This window comes from Dermacentor variabilis, chromosome 3 (genome assembly GCF_050947875.1).
Source record: "Dermacentor variabilis isolate Ectoservices chromosome 3, ASM5094787v1, whole genome shotgun sequence".
Classification (NCBI taxonomy): Eukaryota; Metazoa; Arthropoda; class Arachnida; order Ixodida; family Ixodidae; genus Dermacentor; species Dermacentor variabilis.
In genome coordinates this window covers 29,555,441-29,575,037 of record NC_134570.1, presented here as the reverse complement: position 1 = coordinate 29,575,037, position 19,597 = coordinate 29,555,441, and the positions used below count along the sequence as shown (strand labels likewise).

Genomic DNA, 19,597 nt, shown 5'->3' with positions numbered 1-19,597 from the left:
AGAGACGACAAGGTGGCGAATTTTACAATATCGCGGAATTTAACAGTGTCCACAGCAGAAAGCTTCTAAGCATTGCTTCGTAACCGTTTCCGGGCTGCCTCCTACGCAGTCTTCAAGACTGCATTAAAGACTGCTTCTAGGTCAGATTATAAGCAGTATTCAAAGATGCTTCTGATACTCCTTCTAAGATTGCGTCTAAGCAGTCTTCATTTGCCATGTTCGTAACATTCTCCATAGACCGCTAAGCAGCGACGCTCCCTCCTCCGGGTATACAGAAGCGTCAGTCAATAAAAAAGAAAAGAAAAAAAAAGAGGGGGGGAGGATGCCGCGGTAGAGATTTTCCAAAAACCAACTATAGTTCCATTTTTTACAGCGGGAATTACTCATATAGGTTCTCTCAGTTCCTGCATGCCCGTGTCTGTATACCTGTATATACATGGATCACGACTCAAGACCAGCAGCCTCGCGCAGCGTCTATATAAGCGGAGTTTGCTAACTATGCGGAGGTTTTCAAAACGTTTCTTCCACGCTTGCAACAGCCGTATAGCACAACTACAGTATGGTGTCAAACAAGTCTACAGTGCAAGCTCGTTTCTTTTTAGCCTGTAATATCTTTATACGTCAAAGCGGAATTCCGTGTTTCATACCAGCATCCAGCATCGCCACGTAGGAAAAGCGATCCCAGAAAGTAGGCAACGTCAATGTAATGGGATCTAAAAGCAATGCAACGGAAGCGGCTGTGCTACATTCCTAACGATTCGGCTATGCTGAATACTGTACAAACGCAAATAAGGGTGCCCTACACAAGAAGGCAATACTATAGCTATTGTTCTGGAGGTCTGCGCTTGCAGGGTTTCAGTGTATTTTTATGGGGCGTTACTTTTTCTCTTTCTTATTTTTCATTCGCGCAGTAATTCTCTATGATATGTTTTGTTGCCTTCAATAGATTTGAACAGACTGCTGAACTCTGTTGAGGTGCAGCAGAATATTGTGCACGGTTCTTACCAGGGCCGGGCCTATGCGCGTCAGCAACGCCACACAGCGGACGCGTAAGACAAACACAGGTTCAACAGGTTTGCATACGCACGCACACCAACGCGCAAGCACGCACGCACATACACGCGCTTACTCTCGCGCTGTCACGCTGATGCCGAAAAGGACGAGCGTTCGGGCGCTCGAATGCTAACGGAAAACAGAACACATGCGCGGGCTAAAACGAGAGTGGCCGCTGGCAGTGCAGCCAGACTTCATTTGCATGCCATATCCAACAGGGTGTTTCGCGAAAGGCGCGCGCCTCTTATTGCTGGAAGTGTTGCGCGCTTCGTTCCGTGCTGCCTCTGTTATATCGGCACACATACGACGAGTGCCGGTATAAAATGACTGAGGTACATGCACGGACACGCAGCACGCTACTTGTGCTTGGAGGCGCCTGTTGGTATGCAGTGGCGCGCCTCGTTCTGCCTGTCCTTCTCAGTGCATGTGCCTAAATTTGCACGTGCACTTCTCGCGAGCATGCGCGCATGCTTTTTTTTAATAGCAATGTTTCACCAATTAGCCCAACAAGAACTATAGTCGTAGGAATTGCAAACGTTTTACGAGCCACTGAAACGACGCGTGCAGCATAATATTCACAGCCTACTTTGCTCTCTACTGTTTCCTTCTTTCGTCGTCCGTGCAATGGCTTGCAATAAAGGTCCGTGCTTGCAAAAAGAATCAAGAAAAAGAAGACTCGAGTCCAACTTCTTCCGTCAGCGTTCGCGCCAGTACTGGCGAAACGTTGATGTAACTTTGCTGAGAGTACATCTAAGCAAAGGCGGAGGTGAACCACTTAACTCAACGCCTTCGCGCTTTTTAAGTCAACGCGGAACCTTCGTTACGAGCGTGCCCGAGCCAAAATCACACGCAAACACACACAGGTATGTATGTATGTATGTATGTATGTATGTATGTATGTATGTATGTATGTATGTATGTATGTATGTATGTATGTATGTATGTATGTATGTATGTATGTATGTATGTATGTATGTATGTATGTATGTATGTATGTATGTATGTATGTATGTATGTATGTATGTATGTATGTATGTATGTATGTATGTATGTATGTATGTATGTGAACGAGAAGAAATTAATCATATAATCATATCATAAGAAGCCAACGAACCAAGACACCAAAGTACAACATAGGGGAAAATACTTGTATATATAATGTGTGTGCGTGCGTGTGTGGGTGTGTGTGTTTTAAAGTCGTTCGCCCTAGCTTAGCTTTTTAATGATTTACGCGACGCTTCAGCGGCCACCCCCAAGTGCACGCTTCGCGCGGAATTCATGCATAACAAACTCGTCGCCTTGCTCACACGACTGGCTTCGAAGTTTCGCGAAGCCGACGCACGCAACATTACTTCGGATTTCCGGCCAATACACCATCACAAGTTCATACAGTAAAGAGGCCGCAAAGAGCAGCTAAAGAATTGAAATTTAAGAAGTTGAAAGCAGCAGTCACTGGTGTTTAAACTATATAAAGATCTGAGGATAAGAGCGTCACAATTTAGCGAAGCATCTGAGGCACCCACCCCACTTTTCTTCTTGTTTCCTTCCTTCTATGCTCCTGCTCTGATTTCCCGGCCATCGAGGGGTCATAAAAGGAGAAACGGCGATTCATAAAGGCTTCGCACCAATCCGCCCGCGTGAGACCCACTTCTCCGTCGCGAAGGCAAGTTGTGCGGTGGAGTCGACCCTAGCGTGCGCAGGGACCGGCCCGAGGCTTCATCCCATATGCACGCTTCGGCCCCCAAAACGGTTTTTCTTATCCTACTCCCAACGCGTTCTTTTTTTTTTTTCGACCGGCACTGCATGCGACGGCACCCCCAGACACGCATCGTCGTGGGCACGCGATCAGTTTCAGCCAGCTTTTTGCATACGGCTTTCGCTGTTCCTTACACTTCAGTGTTTATATCTTTCTTTTTCCGTCGTATTCCGTAGCTGTCTTGTAAAAGAGGCGCATATTTATGCAAAAAAGATCGCACTTCCACCGGCCTCTGCACGGTCGTGAACTCCGCGCAAACTTTCATTTTTGTTCTCTTAACACCGTCTATGGGTTTGTGGGTTTTTCTTGGCGCGACGATATATTGGTCCGCGTATGTTTTTCCCCTGCTCACTCTCGGCGTCCCGGAACAGCTTAGAAAAACACCGCGCCTATCATTCTAAAGCTTTCGCGTGGACTGATGTTTCCATCCGACTCGGGGCATTTCCGCCTGTTCTTTTTTCTTTTCTTCACCGTTTCGTAAGATGCATGCATGTACGTTTCCTTAAATAAAGACGGAGTGCGGGTTTGTCTCTGAAAGCTTGTCGAGGGCACTAAAAAACACGGAAGACCTGAGGGAAAGGAAGATTAAGGATGCCCAGAATTTCACTGCAACATATCTCACCCTACAGCCCGTAGCACAGGATCGTCCCGTCCTTCGTCCATTTGTTCTCGACGTGTACAACGTACTAGGGAACAGGAGGGTGGGGAGCCGTTGTCACACTCGGCATAAGATGTGCCATCTCCGCGTCTTATCACCTCTAGCATGTTTTTTTTTTCTCTTCCTCGTGCAGGGCCCCTACTTCCTATACTTAACGACTTTCTCTCTCTCTCTCTCTCTCACTGGTACATTCACGACCACTCTGCGAATTCGAGCAGTTCTTTTTCCTCTATTTTCGTGTACCGTGTTCTCTCGGTACCGTTCGTCGTCACTTCCCTCCGCCATCCGAGCTGCTGTATTTTCAGCTCGAGATTCTCGGTCTCCGCGTGCGCAGTCTACCGTTGCCTTGGCAATTTCGTTGCCGGCCGTATACGTCCCAGCATCCCTTACTCCCCCCTCCACCAACCCCCCCACACACACACACTTCTGTCTCCTAGCTCCGATAGTGCCACCATGCACGTGCAGCCCGCGCTTGCTAGGCCGGAGCGTCGCCGGTCGTTTATGGGCTGCGGCGACCGTAAACGAAGGAAGCCCCTGCGGCTAGTAGACGAGGATGCACGTATACGACCGCGGCGCTGGTGGCCTCTCGCCCCCGCGACATCCTCCCCCTCTTTCTTTGCTCCCCAACTTCCTGGCGCCTGGACGTCTCGAGCGCGCAAACAGCGCTGCTCGAACAACGTGGCCGCTGCGGGAAGCATCGCGCGCCTCTCTTCCAAATGGCCTCCCTTCCGTTGACCTCCTCTCTCAATCCCTCCATCTCACCTCCCAAGATTGCTCCTTGCGCGTACACGCCGGTACAAACAAGCGACGGCGGCAACGGACAAACGGGAAAAAGAGGGAGCGAACGCGTTGTCCGGGCTTCCCGCTTGTGGAGCCGGAAGAAAGACCACGTGCCTTTCCCCAAACCGTCAGGGAGCTGCGAGCGAGGGCTGAAACATTGACGCCCCGACATAACGACACCTAATAGACGCCCGTACACACGATATGGTGCTGCTGGGCCTCAACAGGCGGTCGTCGCCAATCCAATTACGAGCGGGACAGCAGCCCCTGGCGGCCAATTAGAAGCCGACACTGGTGACTGTAATGGCCGCACTATGGCTTCGCTTTTGTTTCCTTTTGTTTTGTTCGTTTCCGGCTTTCTTGCCACCGCGCTCCTTTTCAGCGTTGCCCTTACTTACGCTGTCCACCCGGCCTCACTTTCACTGCGTGCGGCGCCTTCCTCGTGAGGCCGTATACTCGCAATATTCGCGCCCTTGTGTCTCTTGTACTGTAGATTCAGCAGGGCTTGGTGCTGAAGGCTGGCCCACGGCCGCTGGATAATTTTTTTTTCTGTTCAGGGGTCGTGGCTGACCTCCTAGTTCTTCAGTAGAGTCAGGCATCTCGCTACAGTTTCCCTCTGATTTTATAGATCTTCGTGTTCATCAGTGTTGTGCAGTAAATTAACATGTTACCATATTTTTCTTGTTCCTCAAATTTACTGTATCTCGCGTAGGCCTTGTTTAGAAGACTTTACGGCATAGAAGGAAAAAAATTGGGTGTGAGGATGTGCCGCTTTTTGTGTCATGTGTGTGTGTGTGTTTTTTTTTTTTCCACATCGCTTCTCTTTCTGCTTCTAAAGCGAATTGCGGTGGCTCTGCTGAGGGAAACGAAGACCCTGAATGTTTTATGTATATGATTATGTAGAGTTGCACTGAATACATCTACTCCTCTACGATCGCTTGATAGTACCAACAGTCCAGCTATAGGCATTCAGTGCAACGTCCGACAGTTAGGGGTGCCTGACGGCATGTGAGAGTCGCATACAGAACCACTGAGTGTGTCGGTAATCCTGAATTTGCGTCTGTAGCAGCACGACAGGAATACAGGCAATGAAAGAAAAATACGGTCGATTATGAAAGGCCTCAGTATGAGACATGGAGACCAACGGTGAAAGTGCAAGAAAAAAATAATGTTAATCTATGCGGTAATCTCGTTACAACAGCTTCTTGAGATCACATCTGAAGGATTTGCCTTCTTTAGATGGACTACATGACGGCATGTCGGAGATTTAATGCACGAATGCATTAGCGTTTCTAAACTGTAGAATTTATTCCCTCAAAACATAGTAAGAAAAAAAATCACTCATTCCTTTAGAACCTAATTATAACAGTACGTTTTTCTTTCTCATGGAATATAATTAGAAGCCTACTTTAGTACACATATTTAATGTTGCTTCAATTCTTGCATTGAATAAACAGAAGTATTGTGTCGTTTTTCTGCGATGATAAAAATGCCCCCACTTCTCGCTTCTCTTTTTATACTAGCTTGTATTAATTATGTGAACCCCTATCACAACTCTTCAATCGTTTCCGGGGTTCATCTGCATAAAATGGTGTAATGGTTATCTCTGTTCACGTGAAAATTGATTGATTGATTGATTGATTGATTGATTGATTGATTGATTGATTGATTGATTGATTGATTGATTGATTGATTGATTGATTGATTGATTGATTGATTGATTGATTGATTGATCGATCACTCTTGAAACTCCCTTTCATTCTGAAACTATACGCGTTTGCATCATCATAATCAGCCTATTTTATGTCCACTGCAAGACGAAGGCCTCTCCCTGCGATCTCCAATTACCCTTGTCCTAGGCCAACCGATTCCAACTAGCGCCCGCGAATTTCCTAATTTTATCGACCCACCTAGATTCTGCCATTCTCGACTGCGCTTCCCTTCTCTTGGCACCGATTCTGTAGCCCTAATGGTCTACCGGTTATCTAACGTGCGCATTACATGGCTTGCACAGCTCCATTTTTTTTCTCTTAATGTCATTTAGAATATCGGCTATACCTGTTTGCTTTCTGATCCCACACAGCTCTTTTTTCTGTCTCTTAACGTTATGCCTAACGTTCTTCGTTCCATCGCTATTTGCGCGGTCCTTAACTTGTTCCCAAGCTTCTTTGTCAGTCTCCAAGTCTCTACCCCATATGTCATCACCGGTAAAATGCACTGATTGTGCACCTTCCTTTTCAATGATAATTGTAAGCTTCCAGTCAGATGCTGTCAATGTCTGCCGTGTGCGATCCAACCCGTTTTTATTCTTCTGTGAATTTCTTTCTCATGATCAGGGTTCCCTGTGATTAATTGACCTAGGTAAACGAACTCCTTCACAGACTCTAGAGGCCGACTGGCGATTCTGAACTCTTGTTCCTTTGCCCGGCTATTTATCATTATCTCTGTCTTCTGCATATTAATCTTCAATCCCACTCTTATACTCTCTCTGCCAAGCTCCTCAATCATTTGTTATAACTCGTCCGCAGTGTTGCTGAACAGAACAATGTCATCTGCAAACCGAAGGTTGCTGAGATATTCGCCGTCGATCCTTACTCCTATGCCTTCCCAGTTTAATAGCTTGGATACTTCTTCCAAGCACGCAGAGAACAGCATTGGAGAGATTGTGTCTCCTCGCCTGACCCCTTTCTTTATGGGTATCTTCCTACTTTTCTTGTGGAGAATTAAGGTAGCTGTGGAATCTCTGTAGATATTTTCCAAGATATTTACGTAAGCGCCCTGTACTCCTTGATTACATAATGCCTGTATGACCACTGGTATTTCTACTGAATCAAATGCCTTTTCGTAATCTATGAAAGCCATATAGAGAGGCTTATTGTACTCTGCATATTTTCCGATAACCTGATTAACGGCATGGATGTGATCCATTGTAGAGTATTCCTTCTTGAAGCCAGCCTGTTCCCTTGGTTGACTAAAGTCCAGCGTTGCCCTTATTTTATCGGATATTATTTTAGTAAATATTTTATATAATACTGGGAGTAAGCTAATAGGCCTATCATTTTTCCATTCTTTAACGTCCCCCTTTTTGTGGATTAGTATAATGCTTGCATTCTTCCAGGTTTCTGGCCAAAGTACATATAATAGTAAATAATTGAAATCGATAGACACTTTGTATAGAGAGCCGCCAGTTTTTCAAGCATCATGTCTCCTCCATCTTTGATTAAATCGACTGTTATTCCATCTTCTCCTGCCGCTTTTCCCCATTCCATGTCTTGCAAGGCCCATCTAACCTCATCGCTAGTTACAGAAGGAGTCACTGCAACCTGTTCATTACTGCTTCGAACGGAGGTATCGTGGCTCCTCTGGGTACTGCACAGGTCATTATAGAATTTTTCTGCTGCTTTTAGGATACCTTTGAGATTGCTGATGATATTAACCTGCTTATCTTTCAGTGCATACATCTTGGTTTGTCCTATGGCAAGTTTCCTTCTCATTGATTTCAGGATGGGTCTATCTTTTACGGCTTCTTCAGTCTTTCTCACGTTATAGTTTCGAATATAACTTATTTTCGCCTTGTTGATCAGTTTTGACAGTTCCACGAATTATGTTTTATTTCTTGAGTAGGACACTTTCATTATTTGTCGTTTCTTTATTAGGTCCTTTGTTACTTGGAAGAGCTTACCTACTGGGCGCCTTGGTGCCTTCCCTCCCACTTTAATCGCTGCTTCTGAAGCCAGCCTAGTTACGATTTAATTCATTACCTCGATGTCATCTTCATCTCTCTGTTCTAAGGCTGCATATTTCTTTGCAAGTACCAGCCTCAATTTGTCTGCTTTTCCTTTACTGCATCTAGGTTGGCCTGTTTTTTCTTGACAAATTTTACTTTTTCTCTCTTCAAATCGAGGTGAATCCTAGTCCACACGAACCTATGGTTTGCATAATGTTATCCAAATGAAAGATTACCTTATTCACGGATTCATGGAGCGATTCTTAAGTATATTCTTATCCTTAAGTACAACTAGGTCATTTACTAACTCGATGTCGAACTTTAATCAATTAGCGAGCTCATCCATTAGAGATGTGATGAGTGTGTGTGGCGAGGAAATTGCGACGCCTGTTACGACCCGTGTTACTAAATACGAGAAAGGTTCGTCTTTAACCAGTGTGAAATGCCTTAAATGTAAACGCTACCATCTATTTCTTGGCAAGTGAACGCGCGGAGCACTCACTCGAACGCACGCGCTCTTGTCTCTTTCTCTCTCTCTCTCTCTCTCTCAGATACAATGAAGCATTAGCGAACGGCAAGCGCAAACATGAACTTGCGAAATAGCACCAAGTGCGGGAGCCGTTCATGCACTACTTGTTCTTTTTTACGGGTGACAAAACTAAGAAAACAGAGCGGAGTGATCGCCTAGCCGTCCAACCCTGTGTTTTGTGTCACTTGTCATTCGTCCCTCTACTTTCCGTTCTCCAAAGTCGCACGGTCTTCGCCAGGCCGTGACGTCGTTCGTTTCATCATTCCGGACGGCGAGTTATGACTCGCCTCATTAATAGCGCGCGCGCGCGCTAATGAGTCGCTCGGGGAGACACTTTCACGATGACTCCGAATCCGCACGGCAAAGCCGACGCGCGGGCGAGGGACACGTGCGCCTAACCAAGCATCGCTCTCGCTTGTCTGCGCAGGCGCAAGGGCAAGCACGGCAAGAAGCAGCAGCAGCAGCACGAGAGCTCCGCGTGGGCGTCCGAGCGCAGCGAGCAGCCTCGTCATCAGCAGGACCAGCCTCAGGACGGCGAGCAGGCGACCCAGAAGGGGCAGGAAGCCGAGGCCAAGTCTACGAAGTACAAGCAGCACAAGGTGCCGTTATCAACGAAATTTGTTTTTGCGGAAACCCGCGATGGGGAGAAAGATTCGTCATGAAAATTATTTTGCCCCTTTAAATGCAGTGTGCAGCCCCACAGCTACGACGGAGACTTAAATGACTGCTAAAGGAGCAGACGATTCTGGAATATGCCGCCATATATACGGTCGTCACAGCAGAAGTCGGTCAAGGCGCCATTGAAGAGTTTGATGCGTTCCGCAGGCGTTCCGCACCTTTTCTGCGTATTTTCTAGCACGTTTGCTTTCTTTCGCCGCAAGAAGTTTCTGCCTTTAATTCCCCTTTCCCTTCCACCGAACCAGAAGCTTCTCTTTCGGTTAATCTCCCTCCCTTCTTTATTGCCAGTCATAGCATTGCAGTATCTGATTTCGTTATCTATTTTCAAGGTGACATTATATGATTGCGAGTGCTATTAATCCCTACTCTGAGCAGAGCAGTGCGCATATACCACCCAGTCGCTTCGATTGTCTTCGTCTTCTTCAATTAAACTTCAAAATATCGATAAATACGACTGCAGTACCTTTTAGTTTAAGATATGTAACTTCTCAATAAAAATATATGTTGCAATTCTGTAAAGCATATAAATTAGAGTTTATATAAAGCAGACGAATCTGATCAATAATATTGTAGGTTACCTGAACTCCACCTTGTTTACGTTTTTTTCAATCATACTTACAAATAATTGGTATAATTTAGAGTCGTGCGCAATAAATTGTGCTCCCGCAGACGTCCTAAATATTGCAGTTTAGTTAGCTTAGATTTCTGTTTTTATTGCTCAGCTATAAAGTTGTTAACTTGGTGACCCAGTTCCACGGAATTGTGCGATCTCGGACTATTTTCTTAAGACTATTGGGCCTAAATCAAAAACGTGCTCTCGACAGTCGCAAGAATTCAGCGTCTTCTTTTAAATGCAACGAATTCCATTCAAATCGCTTCATTCCTGCTTTTCACATCTGTGATATTAGAACTTGAAGTGGGACCCCAAATAACTTTTTTTTGCTGTTTACCCGAGTGTTAACACGATGTATACCCGATTCGCAGAAAACATGCTTTAACGAAAAGCGGGGGTCTCTGTGTGCAAGCAGCTGAACGGAATGGCGATGTTTCAGTCCCTTCGCCGTGTACGCCGTGTATGCATCTTCTAGTCTTCACTAGTTTCAAAGCGCTCTGATCAAAAGAACTTACGCTGCCGTGTGTCACCTTGCAGAACAAGCAAGGCAACAAGGAAACTCCAGTTGACAGTAAGGGCCACAAACAGCAGAAGCAAAAGGAGAAGTTGAGCAAAGATCAGGCGGCAGCACAAGAGGTGCGTATATTAGACAGAAACTTCCAAATAACATTTCTTTCTTTCTTTCTTTCTTTCTTTCTTTCTTTCTTTCTTTCTTTCTTTCTTTCTTTTTCTTCCTTCCTTTCTTTCTTTCTTTCTTTCTGTCAAAATGAAGAGAGTCAACACATATGAAGCTCCGCGTACCGAAAGTTCAATTATCGGATATTCTGTGCAGTTGTCATTTGGCCGGTTAAAAGAGTCAGGATGTTTTGGAAGGTTGGAACAGTTCCTGAATATTTTATGCTAACATTTCAGGCTCTGGCGACATTTCTGGCGACTCCTAGCTGTATTTATGTTTATTATTATTATTTGCCTCCCGCACAACTATTTGTCATCGTTGTCGCTATAGTCCGTCCGTATAAATTTTCACGTAGAAATGACCTTTTAAGGTTGCCGCGTGGGACTTCCAAGACCGATTTCATTCCCGGCCCCTAGAAAGAAAACAAAATGTTAGCGTAGCCGTGAGTTACCTGTCAAACCTTCTTTTCATTCGCCGCGGTCGTTTAGTGGCTATGCCGCTCTGCTGTCGAGGCAGCGGGTTCGGTTACCGGACGCCGTGGCCGCATTTCAGTGGAAGCGAAGTGCAGAAAAGTTCGTATACCTAAATTTAGGTCCACGTCGAAGACTCGCAGGGGGGTCAGCTATCAGACCTATGGTGTTGCTTCTATAGGACGCGAATGTCACACGAATCGATTGAAACAAACCTTCGCTTTACGTAAAACTCCCCCCGCCTTTTCGCATCCTGCGAACATGTCTTAAGCCGCTCGCGTGCCATAGAGGCGACCACATCTCTGCCACTCCCGAGTTATGTTGCCCATTTATTGGCATAATCAGCCCGGACGCGCTGGGAAAGGCAATACCCCTTATGAAAGCGTTCGCTCCGTGGTCCGGGACATCGATCCCTTGTTCGACTACCGGTGCTGCTATGAACGTCTGTAATTAATAAAGGGAAAATCAGACATCCACCCGTTCGCAGCATTTGCTACAAAGGAAACTCATACGGGTTCCTCGAAACATAAGCCTCGCAGTTGAAGGAAAATTCGTCCTGGTCCGGGACTCGAACCCGGGACCACCGCCTGTCCAGGGCAGCCGCTCTACCATCCGAGCTAACCAGGTGGCTAGCAGATGGCAGGGCGAAGTCGAACTTGTCAACAACTCTAAGCAATGGCAAGAGTTTAAAGTAATAGTTTAACGTAATGTGAACGTCTGTGTTGTCGCTCCGATAGTCGGTCGCGGTTCGTTCCCTGCTCAAGGAAATTCCCGCACCTCGCGCCTTGCAGAAGCGGTCAAAATACGCCAAGGAGGCCGACAAGGTGAAGCAGGACAAGGAGCCCAAGCCGCAGCAGCAGAAGCAGGCGCAGCCCGACAAGGAACCGGCGCAGCAGCCTGAGCCGGCCAAGTACCACAAGCAGGACGAACAGCGCACCGCCGAGCAGCCGCAGCAAGCAGCCAAGAACCTGTGCGCCGAGAGCAGGTCTCAGCAGCCGGGCTCCGCCACCAAGTGCCAAACAGGTATACAACGACTCGTTGCATGTGTGTCGTCGTTTACGGAGTGACGCAATTAATGCCGCAGTCCTTCAGACACGCGCTTCGTGTTCTTAAACGCGCTCTTAAGGAATCGTACCTTTTGACGTTTATCTTGTCCGTCACCTATATCACCTGATTCACGGAGGCTTCGGTATGGTATGAATAACTTTATTTAGGTCCTGAGGGATCAGTCTGGGACTGATGCGGGCCGCTCCCACGTCGACATATTTCATGTTCTACCACTGTTAATCATTCCAAGCCTACATTTTCCTGTGAACCGCTCTCTCGTTTTACATTTACGTCGCGTGCGTTTCTTTGCTTGAACGCTCTGCGCTCGCAACTTTCCTGTAAAGAACTCTTTTTAAATTTTTTTTAATTATGGGGTTTTACGTGCCAAAACCCCTTTCTGATTATGAGGCACGCCGTAGTGGAGGACTCCGGAAATTTTTACCACCTGGGGTTCTTTAACGTGCACCTAAATCTAAGTACACGGGTGTTTTCGCATTTCGCCCCCACCGAAATGCGGCCGCCGAGGCCGGGATTAGATCCCGCGACCTCGTGCTCAGCAGCCCAACACAATAGCCACTGAGCAACCACGGCGGGTCTGTAAAGAACTCGATGTCACGTTGATAATGCGCGTGCCGTTATAGTGACCCGAAATTACCGAGCGCGCAGCGTTGAAGGAAGGAAAGGCACGCAAGATAGATGACGATTATTGTTTTGGAACAAAAACTAACCATTCCGTTCGCCCTGCACTTTTTCAACTAGCCCGGCTGCCAGCTCAGTGCCAGTTCTGCTCGTGCAGAACCGGCACGGCACGACCTATGCGCGAGCTCTGGGGTGCGAGAATAGGCTCCTCGACCGCGTCAAGATACTTTCTGTTGAGCTTGAGGAAAAAGCACCAACACGTATGTACACACGTAGGTACATGTGCACCTATGTACGTACGTGCACACGTATGTACATATGCATGCACTCAAGGAGATAAAGTTGTCGTGCTGCGGCGGCTACATACGACGCAATGTATCCTCACTAACTCGTCCTGCACGGAGCCTGCACTTTGTGAAACAAATGGCGACGTGCATATGCCGCCATGTTGAACTGGTGAAACGAGTAGCGAAGTGCAACGCCTCCTGAACTAGTCCAGAGAGTGCAGGCGAATCGAATGAGCATTTAAAGCGGCGGCACGTAACAAGCAGGCGACTATACGTCATAAAGGCACAGAAGGAGCAGACAACAACTACGTTAAAAGGACATTAAAGAGTATGCGATATATCAGCTTAGATTAGTTTACTGTTCTTTCAAAAAATTGTTTTCATTTCATCGGCGGTAAAATTTTTATTATTACCAGCGAAAATGACAAGGCTTAGGTTTTTCGAATTTTGCGTCTGAGCAGCAGCGCCTATACGTCAGTGCAACGCCACGGATTTCAATGCAACTTTTTTCTCGTAATTGGGCGCATAACACACTTTGACACATAACAATATATCAGAACTTCGTCGGTTTAGACTTTCGCTCATCTAGAATACAGCGTATTACTTCTTTATTTATAAAATATCAACTAAGCAGAAGGTGCTCTCTATCTATGACTGCACGCCTAGTTGATGCATGAAAATCGAGGCGGCGGCGCCACGTACACCTTTCGTTCTTGGCGTTTCTTTTTCTGGCTTAGTAAGCCCCCTCCCATGGTATACAAGGGTTGCCGTTTTCCTATCGCAGGAGGGCAATTTACTGATACAGCTTAACTGCGTATTCCTGTTTTGTGTCTTTTAAAGATGCATTAAAGATAATTTTAGCTATAAATTATAAATTACCGTTCTACGACACCAAAAACGCCATTCTTGCCGTGGGTAGACTGGTAAGAAACAAAAGACGTAAAAAACGAGAGCAGTGGCGTAGCTAAATCGTCTAGCACCCGGGGCGCATAGGTCTTCTGTCACCCCCCCCCCCCCCCTTCGACTGTAGCTTGTGGAAAGAGGGGTGTCTTCAGACGTATATGACCCCCCCTCCCCCCCGTTGCTACGCCACTAAATGAGAGACAGGTGGCGACGCTTCCAGGAACAGATCGCCGTGACGTCATCAATTTTGATGGACTGAGCTTATTTTTTCTCGGTAAAGAAGGACTACATTGAATTCTAAAAGAGTCAGAGAGTGAACATGGCAAGTTTCGAGAATATTTACTGTGACATATAAATTGAAAGACACAAACAAAATAATATACATTGAAATCCGTGTGGTCACACTGGGATTTGGCGCGAAATGAAACAAAATTGAAGTTTGGCTATTTTTTTCCTAGTGATGAGGCTCTTACTCTTCAGCGAAATTAATTAACATGGAATTTTGAAAGAATACTTTATCAATCGAAACCATTTTAGTGTTTCTGTTTAGTTTCCCTTGAATGAGCTCAGTCAAGCAAAAGAAGTGAACGTCCACAACTTTGCCAGTATAACATTATTTCACGGTGCTAACATATGCCTCGTGCTTCAAAGCCTTCGGGATACAATTAATTTCGGCGTTCCTCGTAGCTCACGTCTCTTTACTGCCACGCGTGGGCGCGGGGCGGTAACCTTATCGGTTGAAAATTTTCGGAAATCTATTTGTTGATATACGCTCCTGTCAAAGCGCCATAACAAAGACCTATCATCAGTGTCATTGCACTTTTTTTTTGTCTCCTTCTTCACTGCGTTCTTATTCATACTCGCTGCAAAGGAAGCATACACCGTCTTAAACTTACCCATTCAGAACTTATGCGCAATATTTAGAGATGGAGTGAAATTCTAGATCCTTAGGAACTTCAAAATTTGACTGTTATTGTCTTTATGGGATAAATGTTATCCCTAGTCACTTGTACAAGTGCAACTGTGCGTGGGTACGAGATTTTAAAGCGCAGCGCCTAGGTGTCCGTTTCTGCGGCGAGCGTCGGCGTTGTCCCTCGTAACCGAGCGAACGAACACAGCGAATGAGGAAGGAGAACGCGGAGCGCAGCGGAAGCTGAAAGACGGCGATAGCGAAGAGAGCGCGAGGTAGAAAGCGGAGGAGGAGGGTATGGCGAAAGCGTGAAAAAGAAAAGCGTAGTGCCGCGCAAGACGAGCTCGCGGCGACGATGGCTACGAGATGGCGCCAGAGTAGCGCGCGTCGTCTCTATGGAAACAAAGCGCTGCAAGAGCGGAGTTCTGTCTGCGGCGGCTGCTGCGAATGGCGTCCACGTGTCACCCAGGCGCCGCCTCTCACGATCTCCTGATAAACGAAGCAGTCGTTCCACATTTCGCTCCGCTTGCAACGGGCCGCACGAGACAGATTGTCCGCGCCAGCCAATATATCGCAAAATGAAAACAGGTGTACAGCTGCGTTCAAATTTCGCATGAGGGAGTATCGTAACCGTCGGTGAATTTTTTGGTCCTAAAAAAACCTGCAGGCTCCAGTGACCCCTTCGGCAGAGTCTTTTTTTTTTTTTTTCACAGCTCTATCATCTCTCAAAGACGAGAACAGAAACTGTTTCACATGCAAGCGATTTTGGGCCAGAAACCCGTCGCGTGAGTGAGCCTCCTTTCCCAATACCAGTTTTCCGAACGGCGCGCGCCGCTGCGATACGCGTGCTTCCGGTGGTGATCTCGGTGCTCGATTTTCGGTGTGCACTCGCCACTTGTGTGCGCAGTGTATACGCAGAAATGTGCATCGGCGCCCGCATATTGAGCACCGCGCGAAGGCCTTTGATCTTCAGAATAGCAAACAGCGCAGCTAATGCACGCGCTGGGCACGTGTGACCTCTGAGTCGTACTTAACCTAGTGTTAGCAAACACTGGCAGAAGAAATCTCGATCAATACCCCTTGGTCTCGGCTAGTTGGCTTAGGCATGTATGGATATATCGAAATAGGGGAACATCATTCGTGGATGCAGGAAAGGGGCACTGCCCCCACCTCCTCCTCCCGCCTTCGTCATATGTATGCCGGAACCTCTGTGCTAGCAAGACTGAGCTATTTCCTCCTTTTTTGTGTTGCTGTGGATCCCCCCCCCCCCCTGGTATATATTTGCCGTCTTGAAGGAACGAATAAGCGGTTGCCAGTTGGCGGCCGCGGTGGGTGCGTTTTCTTTGCGTGCCGTATATGCTCCCGTACTCGTGTTGTTCGCGCCGTTCACTTATATATTGGAGCGAAATCGGTAACCTGTCCAGATTTCGCTCTCTAATAGACGCGTTTTGCTAAGGCCTCCGTTAAATTAACATCTACACTGCCACATCACCAGTTTGTTTCCTCTTTTCCACCGGACGTTGGGGTTCGACAAAGTGCTTCTGACCGTAGGGAGGACATGCGACCGGAAATGCCTCATAGGTGCCGCATTACAAAGTGCTTTTTGCCGTGCGCTCCACCTCGGCAACATTTACACCGCCCCTGTCGAGTGCCCGAACGGTGTTATTTTTGTCTTTTTCGTTTATGCTTTGGTGCACTTGCGCTTCATTTTGAATGTCATTGTTTTGTTTTTTTGCGAGCGTTAATGTTGCATCGAGTGAGCCTGCCTTTTGGTACATATGGTCCACACGTGCATCTCGCTGTTTTCGTTCGCACGCCCTCCCGTTGACGTTAATCGACGGGGTTTTTATATAGCAAGCAATTCAAACGCACCACAGCGACGGTCCGAGGTTAATATATGGCACGATATACGAGGTGTGCGCGCGCAGCTGCATCGCATTACCGGGAGAGGGCGTTTCTGCGAGCGACCGTAAAAGCTATATAGACAGCTGCTCACGTATTCGACACATTGATGAATCCGTTATGACAGTCTGCATGCCTAATGAAGTAGAAATGCTCCCTGGACCAGGGGACCGGTGGCGCTGTCTCGGTCGCCATACGCTTCGCGCGTTTTGTGCATCCTCTCACGTCAGTAATGCACGGGCACATCGCGAAATACAAGAGCAAGAGAATGAATCGCGAGCACAGTGCCATGTTATAGATAGTGGTTCTTTTTTTTTTCATCCTTGACTTCCGCGCAGCACCCGTCATCGCTATGAATTACTGACTCGTCCAAGATTCTACACTCGAATACTTACAGCAGTGTAGCAAGGTTCAGTCCACTACTAAAGGGAAGGCCTAATTTGTATTCAAACCAACATAACCTGAACGTACGATCAGCAACTGGAATACGTGACACTTTAGGATAAGGTAGACCCTCTGTTGGTAAAAAAAATTATTGCCGGAGCCTTCGTGTAAAAAAGCTGAGCTGAAATGAGTCCATAAATACTAATTTGGTGTTCACTTTAACATTCCGCCGCAATGTGCAATATAATTTGTTTTAGTTCAGCACATCTATACTATCCAGAAATGTTTGAACTTGTCAGTAACAAAGGTATAAACTAAAGTTTTCTGAAACGATTGCTTTCCTTTGACTACATTCTTTCGGATGACGGTGGCATGACAGCCTGTGTGCATGACGGGGGGGGGGGGGGGGGGGATAACGAAAATATAAGAAAAGAACCCCGTTTTACAAATCTGGCCCCTTCGTTTGATCCACCCGTGTTTGTCCTGTGTTTTTGGGTCTCTTGTCTTCGTCTCGGTCGCGCTGCGTTTTAACTAACTGCGTCTGATACAATCGTTTGCATACATATCGCTAAAGCAATGAAATTGCGAAGATTAATACTTTCGCATACCGCGTGAAGCCCAAAAGATAGGCGTTGGATGCTTCCCGCAACCTTAGTTTCTAGAGACCATATTTACGCAGAATTCGTCCACCGAGTTCCTATTTTATCCAAGTTTTGCACCCCTGCCGTTTTCATACCGATTCCTACCAACTTGCTCAGCTCGCTGTCGTTCAGTGCTATTTGAAAACGTTCGCTCGCGTTTGCCGCCCTTTGCAGATTCCCAGCAGGCCACGGTGACTCAGGCCGCTGCTCCTGCCCCTGCTGCTGCTGCAGCCGCCGGCGTAGGCCCAAGCCCAGCGTGCCAGCAGTCGAAGACGTCGATGGGCCACGGATGCGTACAGGCCTGCGCCTGCCCCGACACGGCCGTGTGCTTCGCCGCCACGGGCAACACCAGGGGCGTCTGCAAGCTCCCCGAGCCGGACGACCTGACCCGCGGCTCTTACCTGCCGTGAAGCGCGAGGGATGCAGCTACAGTCTTCCAATGACGACTCACCGTTCTCTCTGTACTCCCCGTTTCCCGTGCTCCCTCTGTCTTGGATGTGCCCCTGTTTCATTGTCACTTGCGCCCCCATCGTCTTGTCCCTCGAGCATGAGAAGTTTGCTCTTCTTTTCTTGGGCAACGCCACAGAGCACAGTGTGAAGAGCTTGCGAGCTTTGTCTTCTCTCGTGTGATGAGTTCAAAGCTGTCGCAGCTGCACAGTTGTTAGATGCACCAACGTTTATTTGCACACTTTCACTACGCTTTAGTCGCTCGTAGACATGCACACTGCACCGTGATATTAGGCCCACAAGCCATCACGCCGTGCAGCATGTTCCAATGCATCAGAGCAGTTTTTTTTTTTTTTTTCGTGCAGTGACCCACGAATGGAGTGAAAGCACCTATAATACAGAGTTGCGTGTGCGAGTTTGCGCCGAAGGGCTCAATGTTAGAACAGTGCAGTGAAAGTACCTCCCATTTAATGAAGGCAGAAGAGCCTGGAAGTATAGATGTCATAAACCAAGTGAACCTCGAGCCTTGCAGGGGCATGTTGGTGATGTCTAATCCTAAGAACGACCCTCTTTTTCTCTTTCAAGATGTTCGCTGGCTCCATGAGTAAAACAGATGACACGGCCTCACCGGAGTGAATGGTGCAGTTTCAGAATCTGAAGGCAAATGCAACCGTTTTCACTAGAGCGCACTTTGGAAGTAGATGCCAGGGTTTATACTAGTAACTCTAATAACATTCCACGTTTTTCCTGGTAACACAGGACAAACCACGTTTACTGCACTCTGTTGGCAAAGCTTCAACAACATAAAGAATGCATGCGTGGCTTTGGTTTTGGTTACTCCCCACAGTGACGCGTACCCAATATGACGTGGTTTTATGTGGCTTTCCCCCACAATGTCGAGCTTCCAGCTATCACTGCATAGCCTAGACCAGAAAACACGCATTTATATATTTGGTCGTCTGAATATTCTACATGCCAAAAGAGAATGGAACGTTCACAGCATCTAGCCCTTAATTGTTTAACCTTCGTGACACAGCTCTCAATAACCATTTGTGTGTGACAGAGAACTTCAGGAGTGCTTTCTTGTACTATATATAGGTTGCACTGCACATTTGCCGTCTTTTTTCTCTTTAAAACCATGTGTAAATATCCTTTGTATGAATAAAGGAAGATGTTGTTGTAAAATGTGGTACCATTTCCTTCTCATGCATGCAAAATGCATTAAAGGGACACCGAAAGTAATATTATGCAGAGACGAAGATGAGTATAGAATAAAGCGAAACTTATGGTTTCCGAATGTATTGGCCGCTTCTCGTCGCCGTCGAGCTTCTCGTCTTCGCCTAATAAGTAAGCTTTGCGTGCCACGCCACTCTTCCCTCATCGATGTACCAATCTGCAGCTATCTGAGTAAGGTTACACAGCGCGCCAACCTAGGGCGCTGGTTGGTCCACAAGCTTAAACTGTCTACGCTTACATAACCGCGGCCGACATAACGCA

The 19,597-nt window shown here is 47.0% G+C and overlaps 1 protein-coding gene across 2 annotated transcripts in view; it reads left to right on the top strand.

The window, feature by feature from the left end:
• Window positions 1–19,285, top strand: part of LOC142575346 (uncharacterized) — a 107,613-nt gene extending 88,328 nt beyond the window's left edge. Inside the window, exons 3-6 of one of the 2 annotated variants that reach the window (XM_075684628.1) lie at window positions 8,931–9,102; window positions 10,332–10,430; window positions 11,732–11,963; window positions 17,828–19,285. In XM_075684628.1, coding sequence (XP_075540743.1) covers window positions 8,931–9,102; window positions 10,332–10,430; window positions 11,732–11,963; window positions 17,828–18,063 — 739 coding nt within the window. In that variant the 3' untranslated portion in view covers window positions 18,064–19,285. The remainder of the gene's footprint in view (window positions 1–8,930; window positions 9,103–10,331; window positions 10,431–11,731; window positions 11,964–17,827) is intronic. The other variant, XM_075684629.1, reaches the window with a different exon arrangement.
• The last annotated feature ends 312 nt before the right edge of the window (window positions 19,286–19,597 follow it).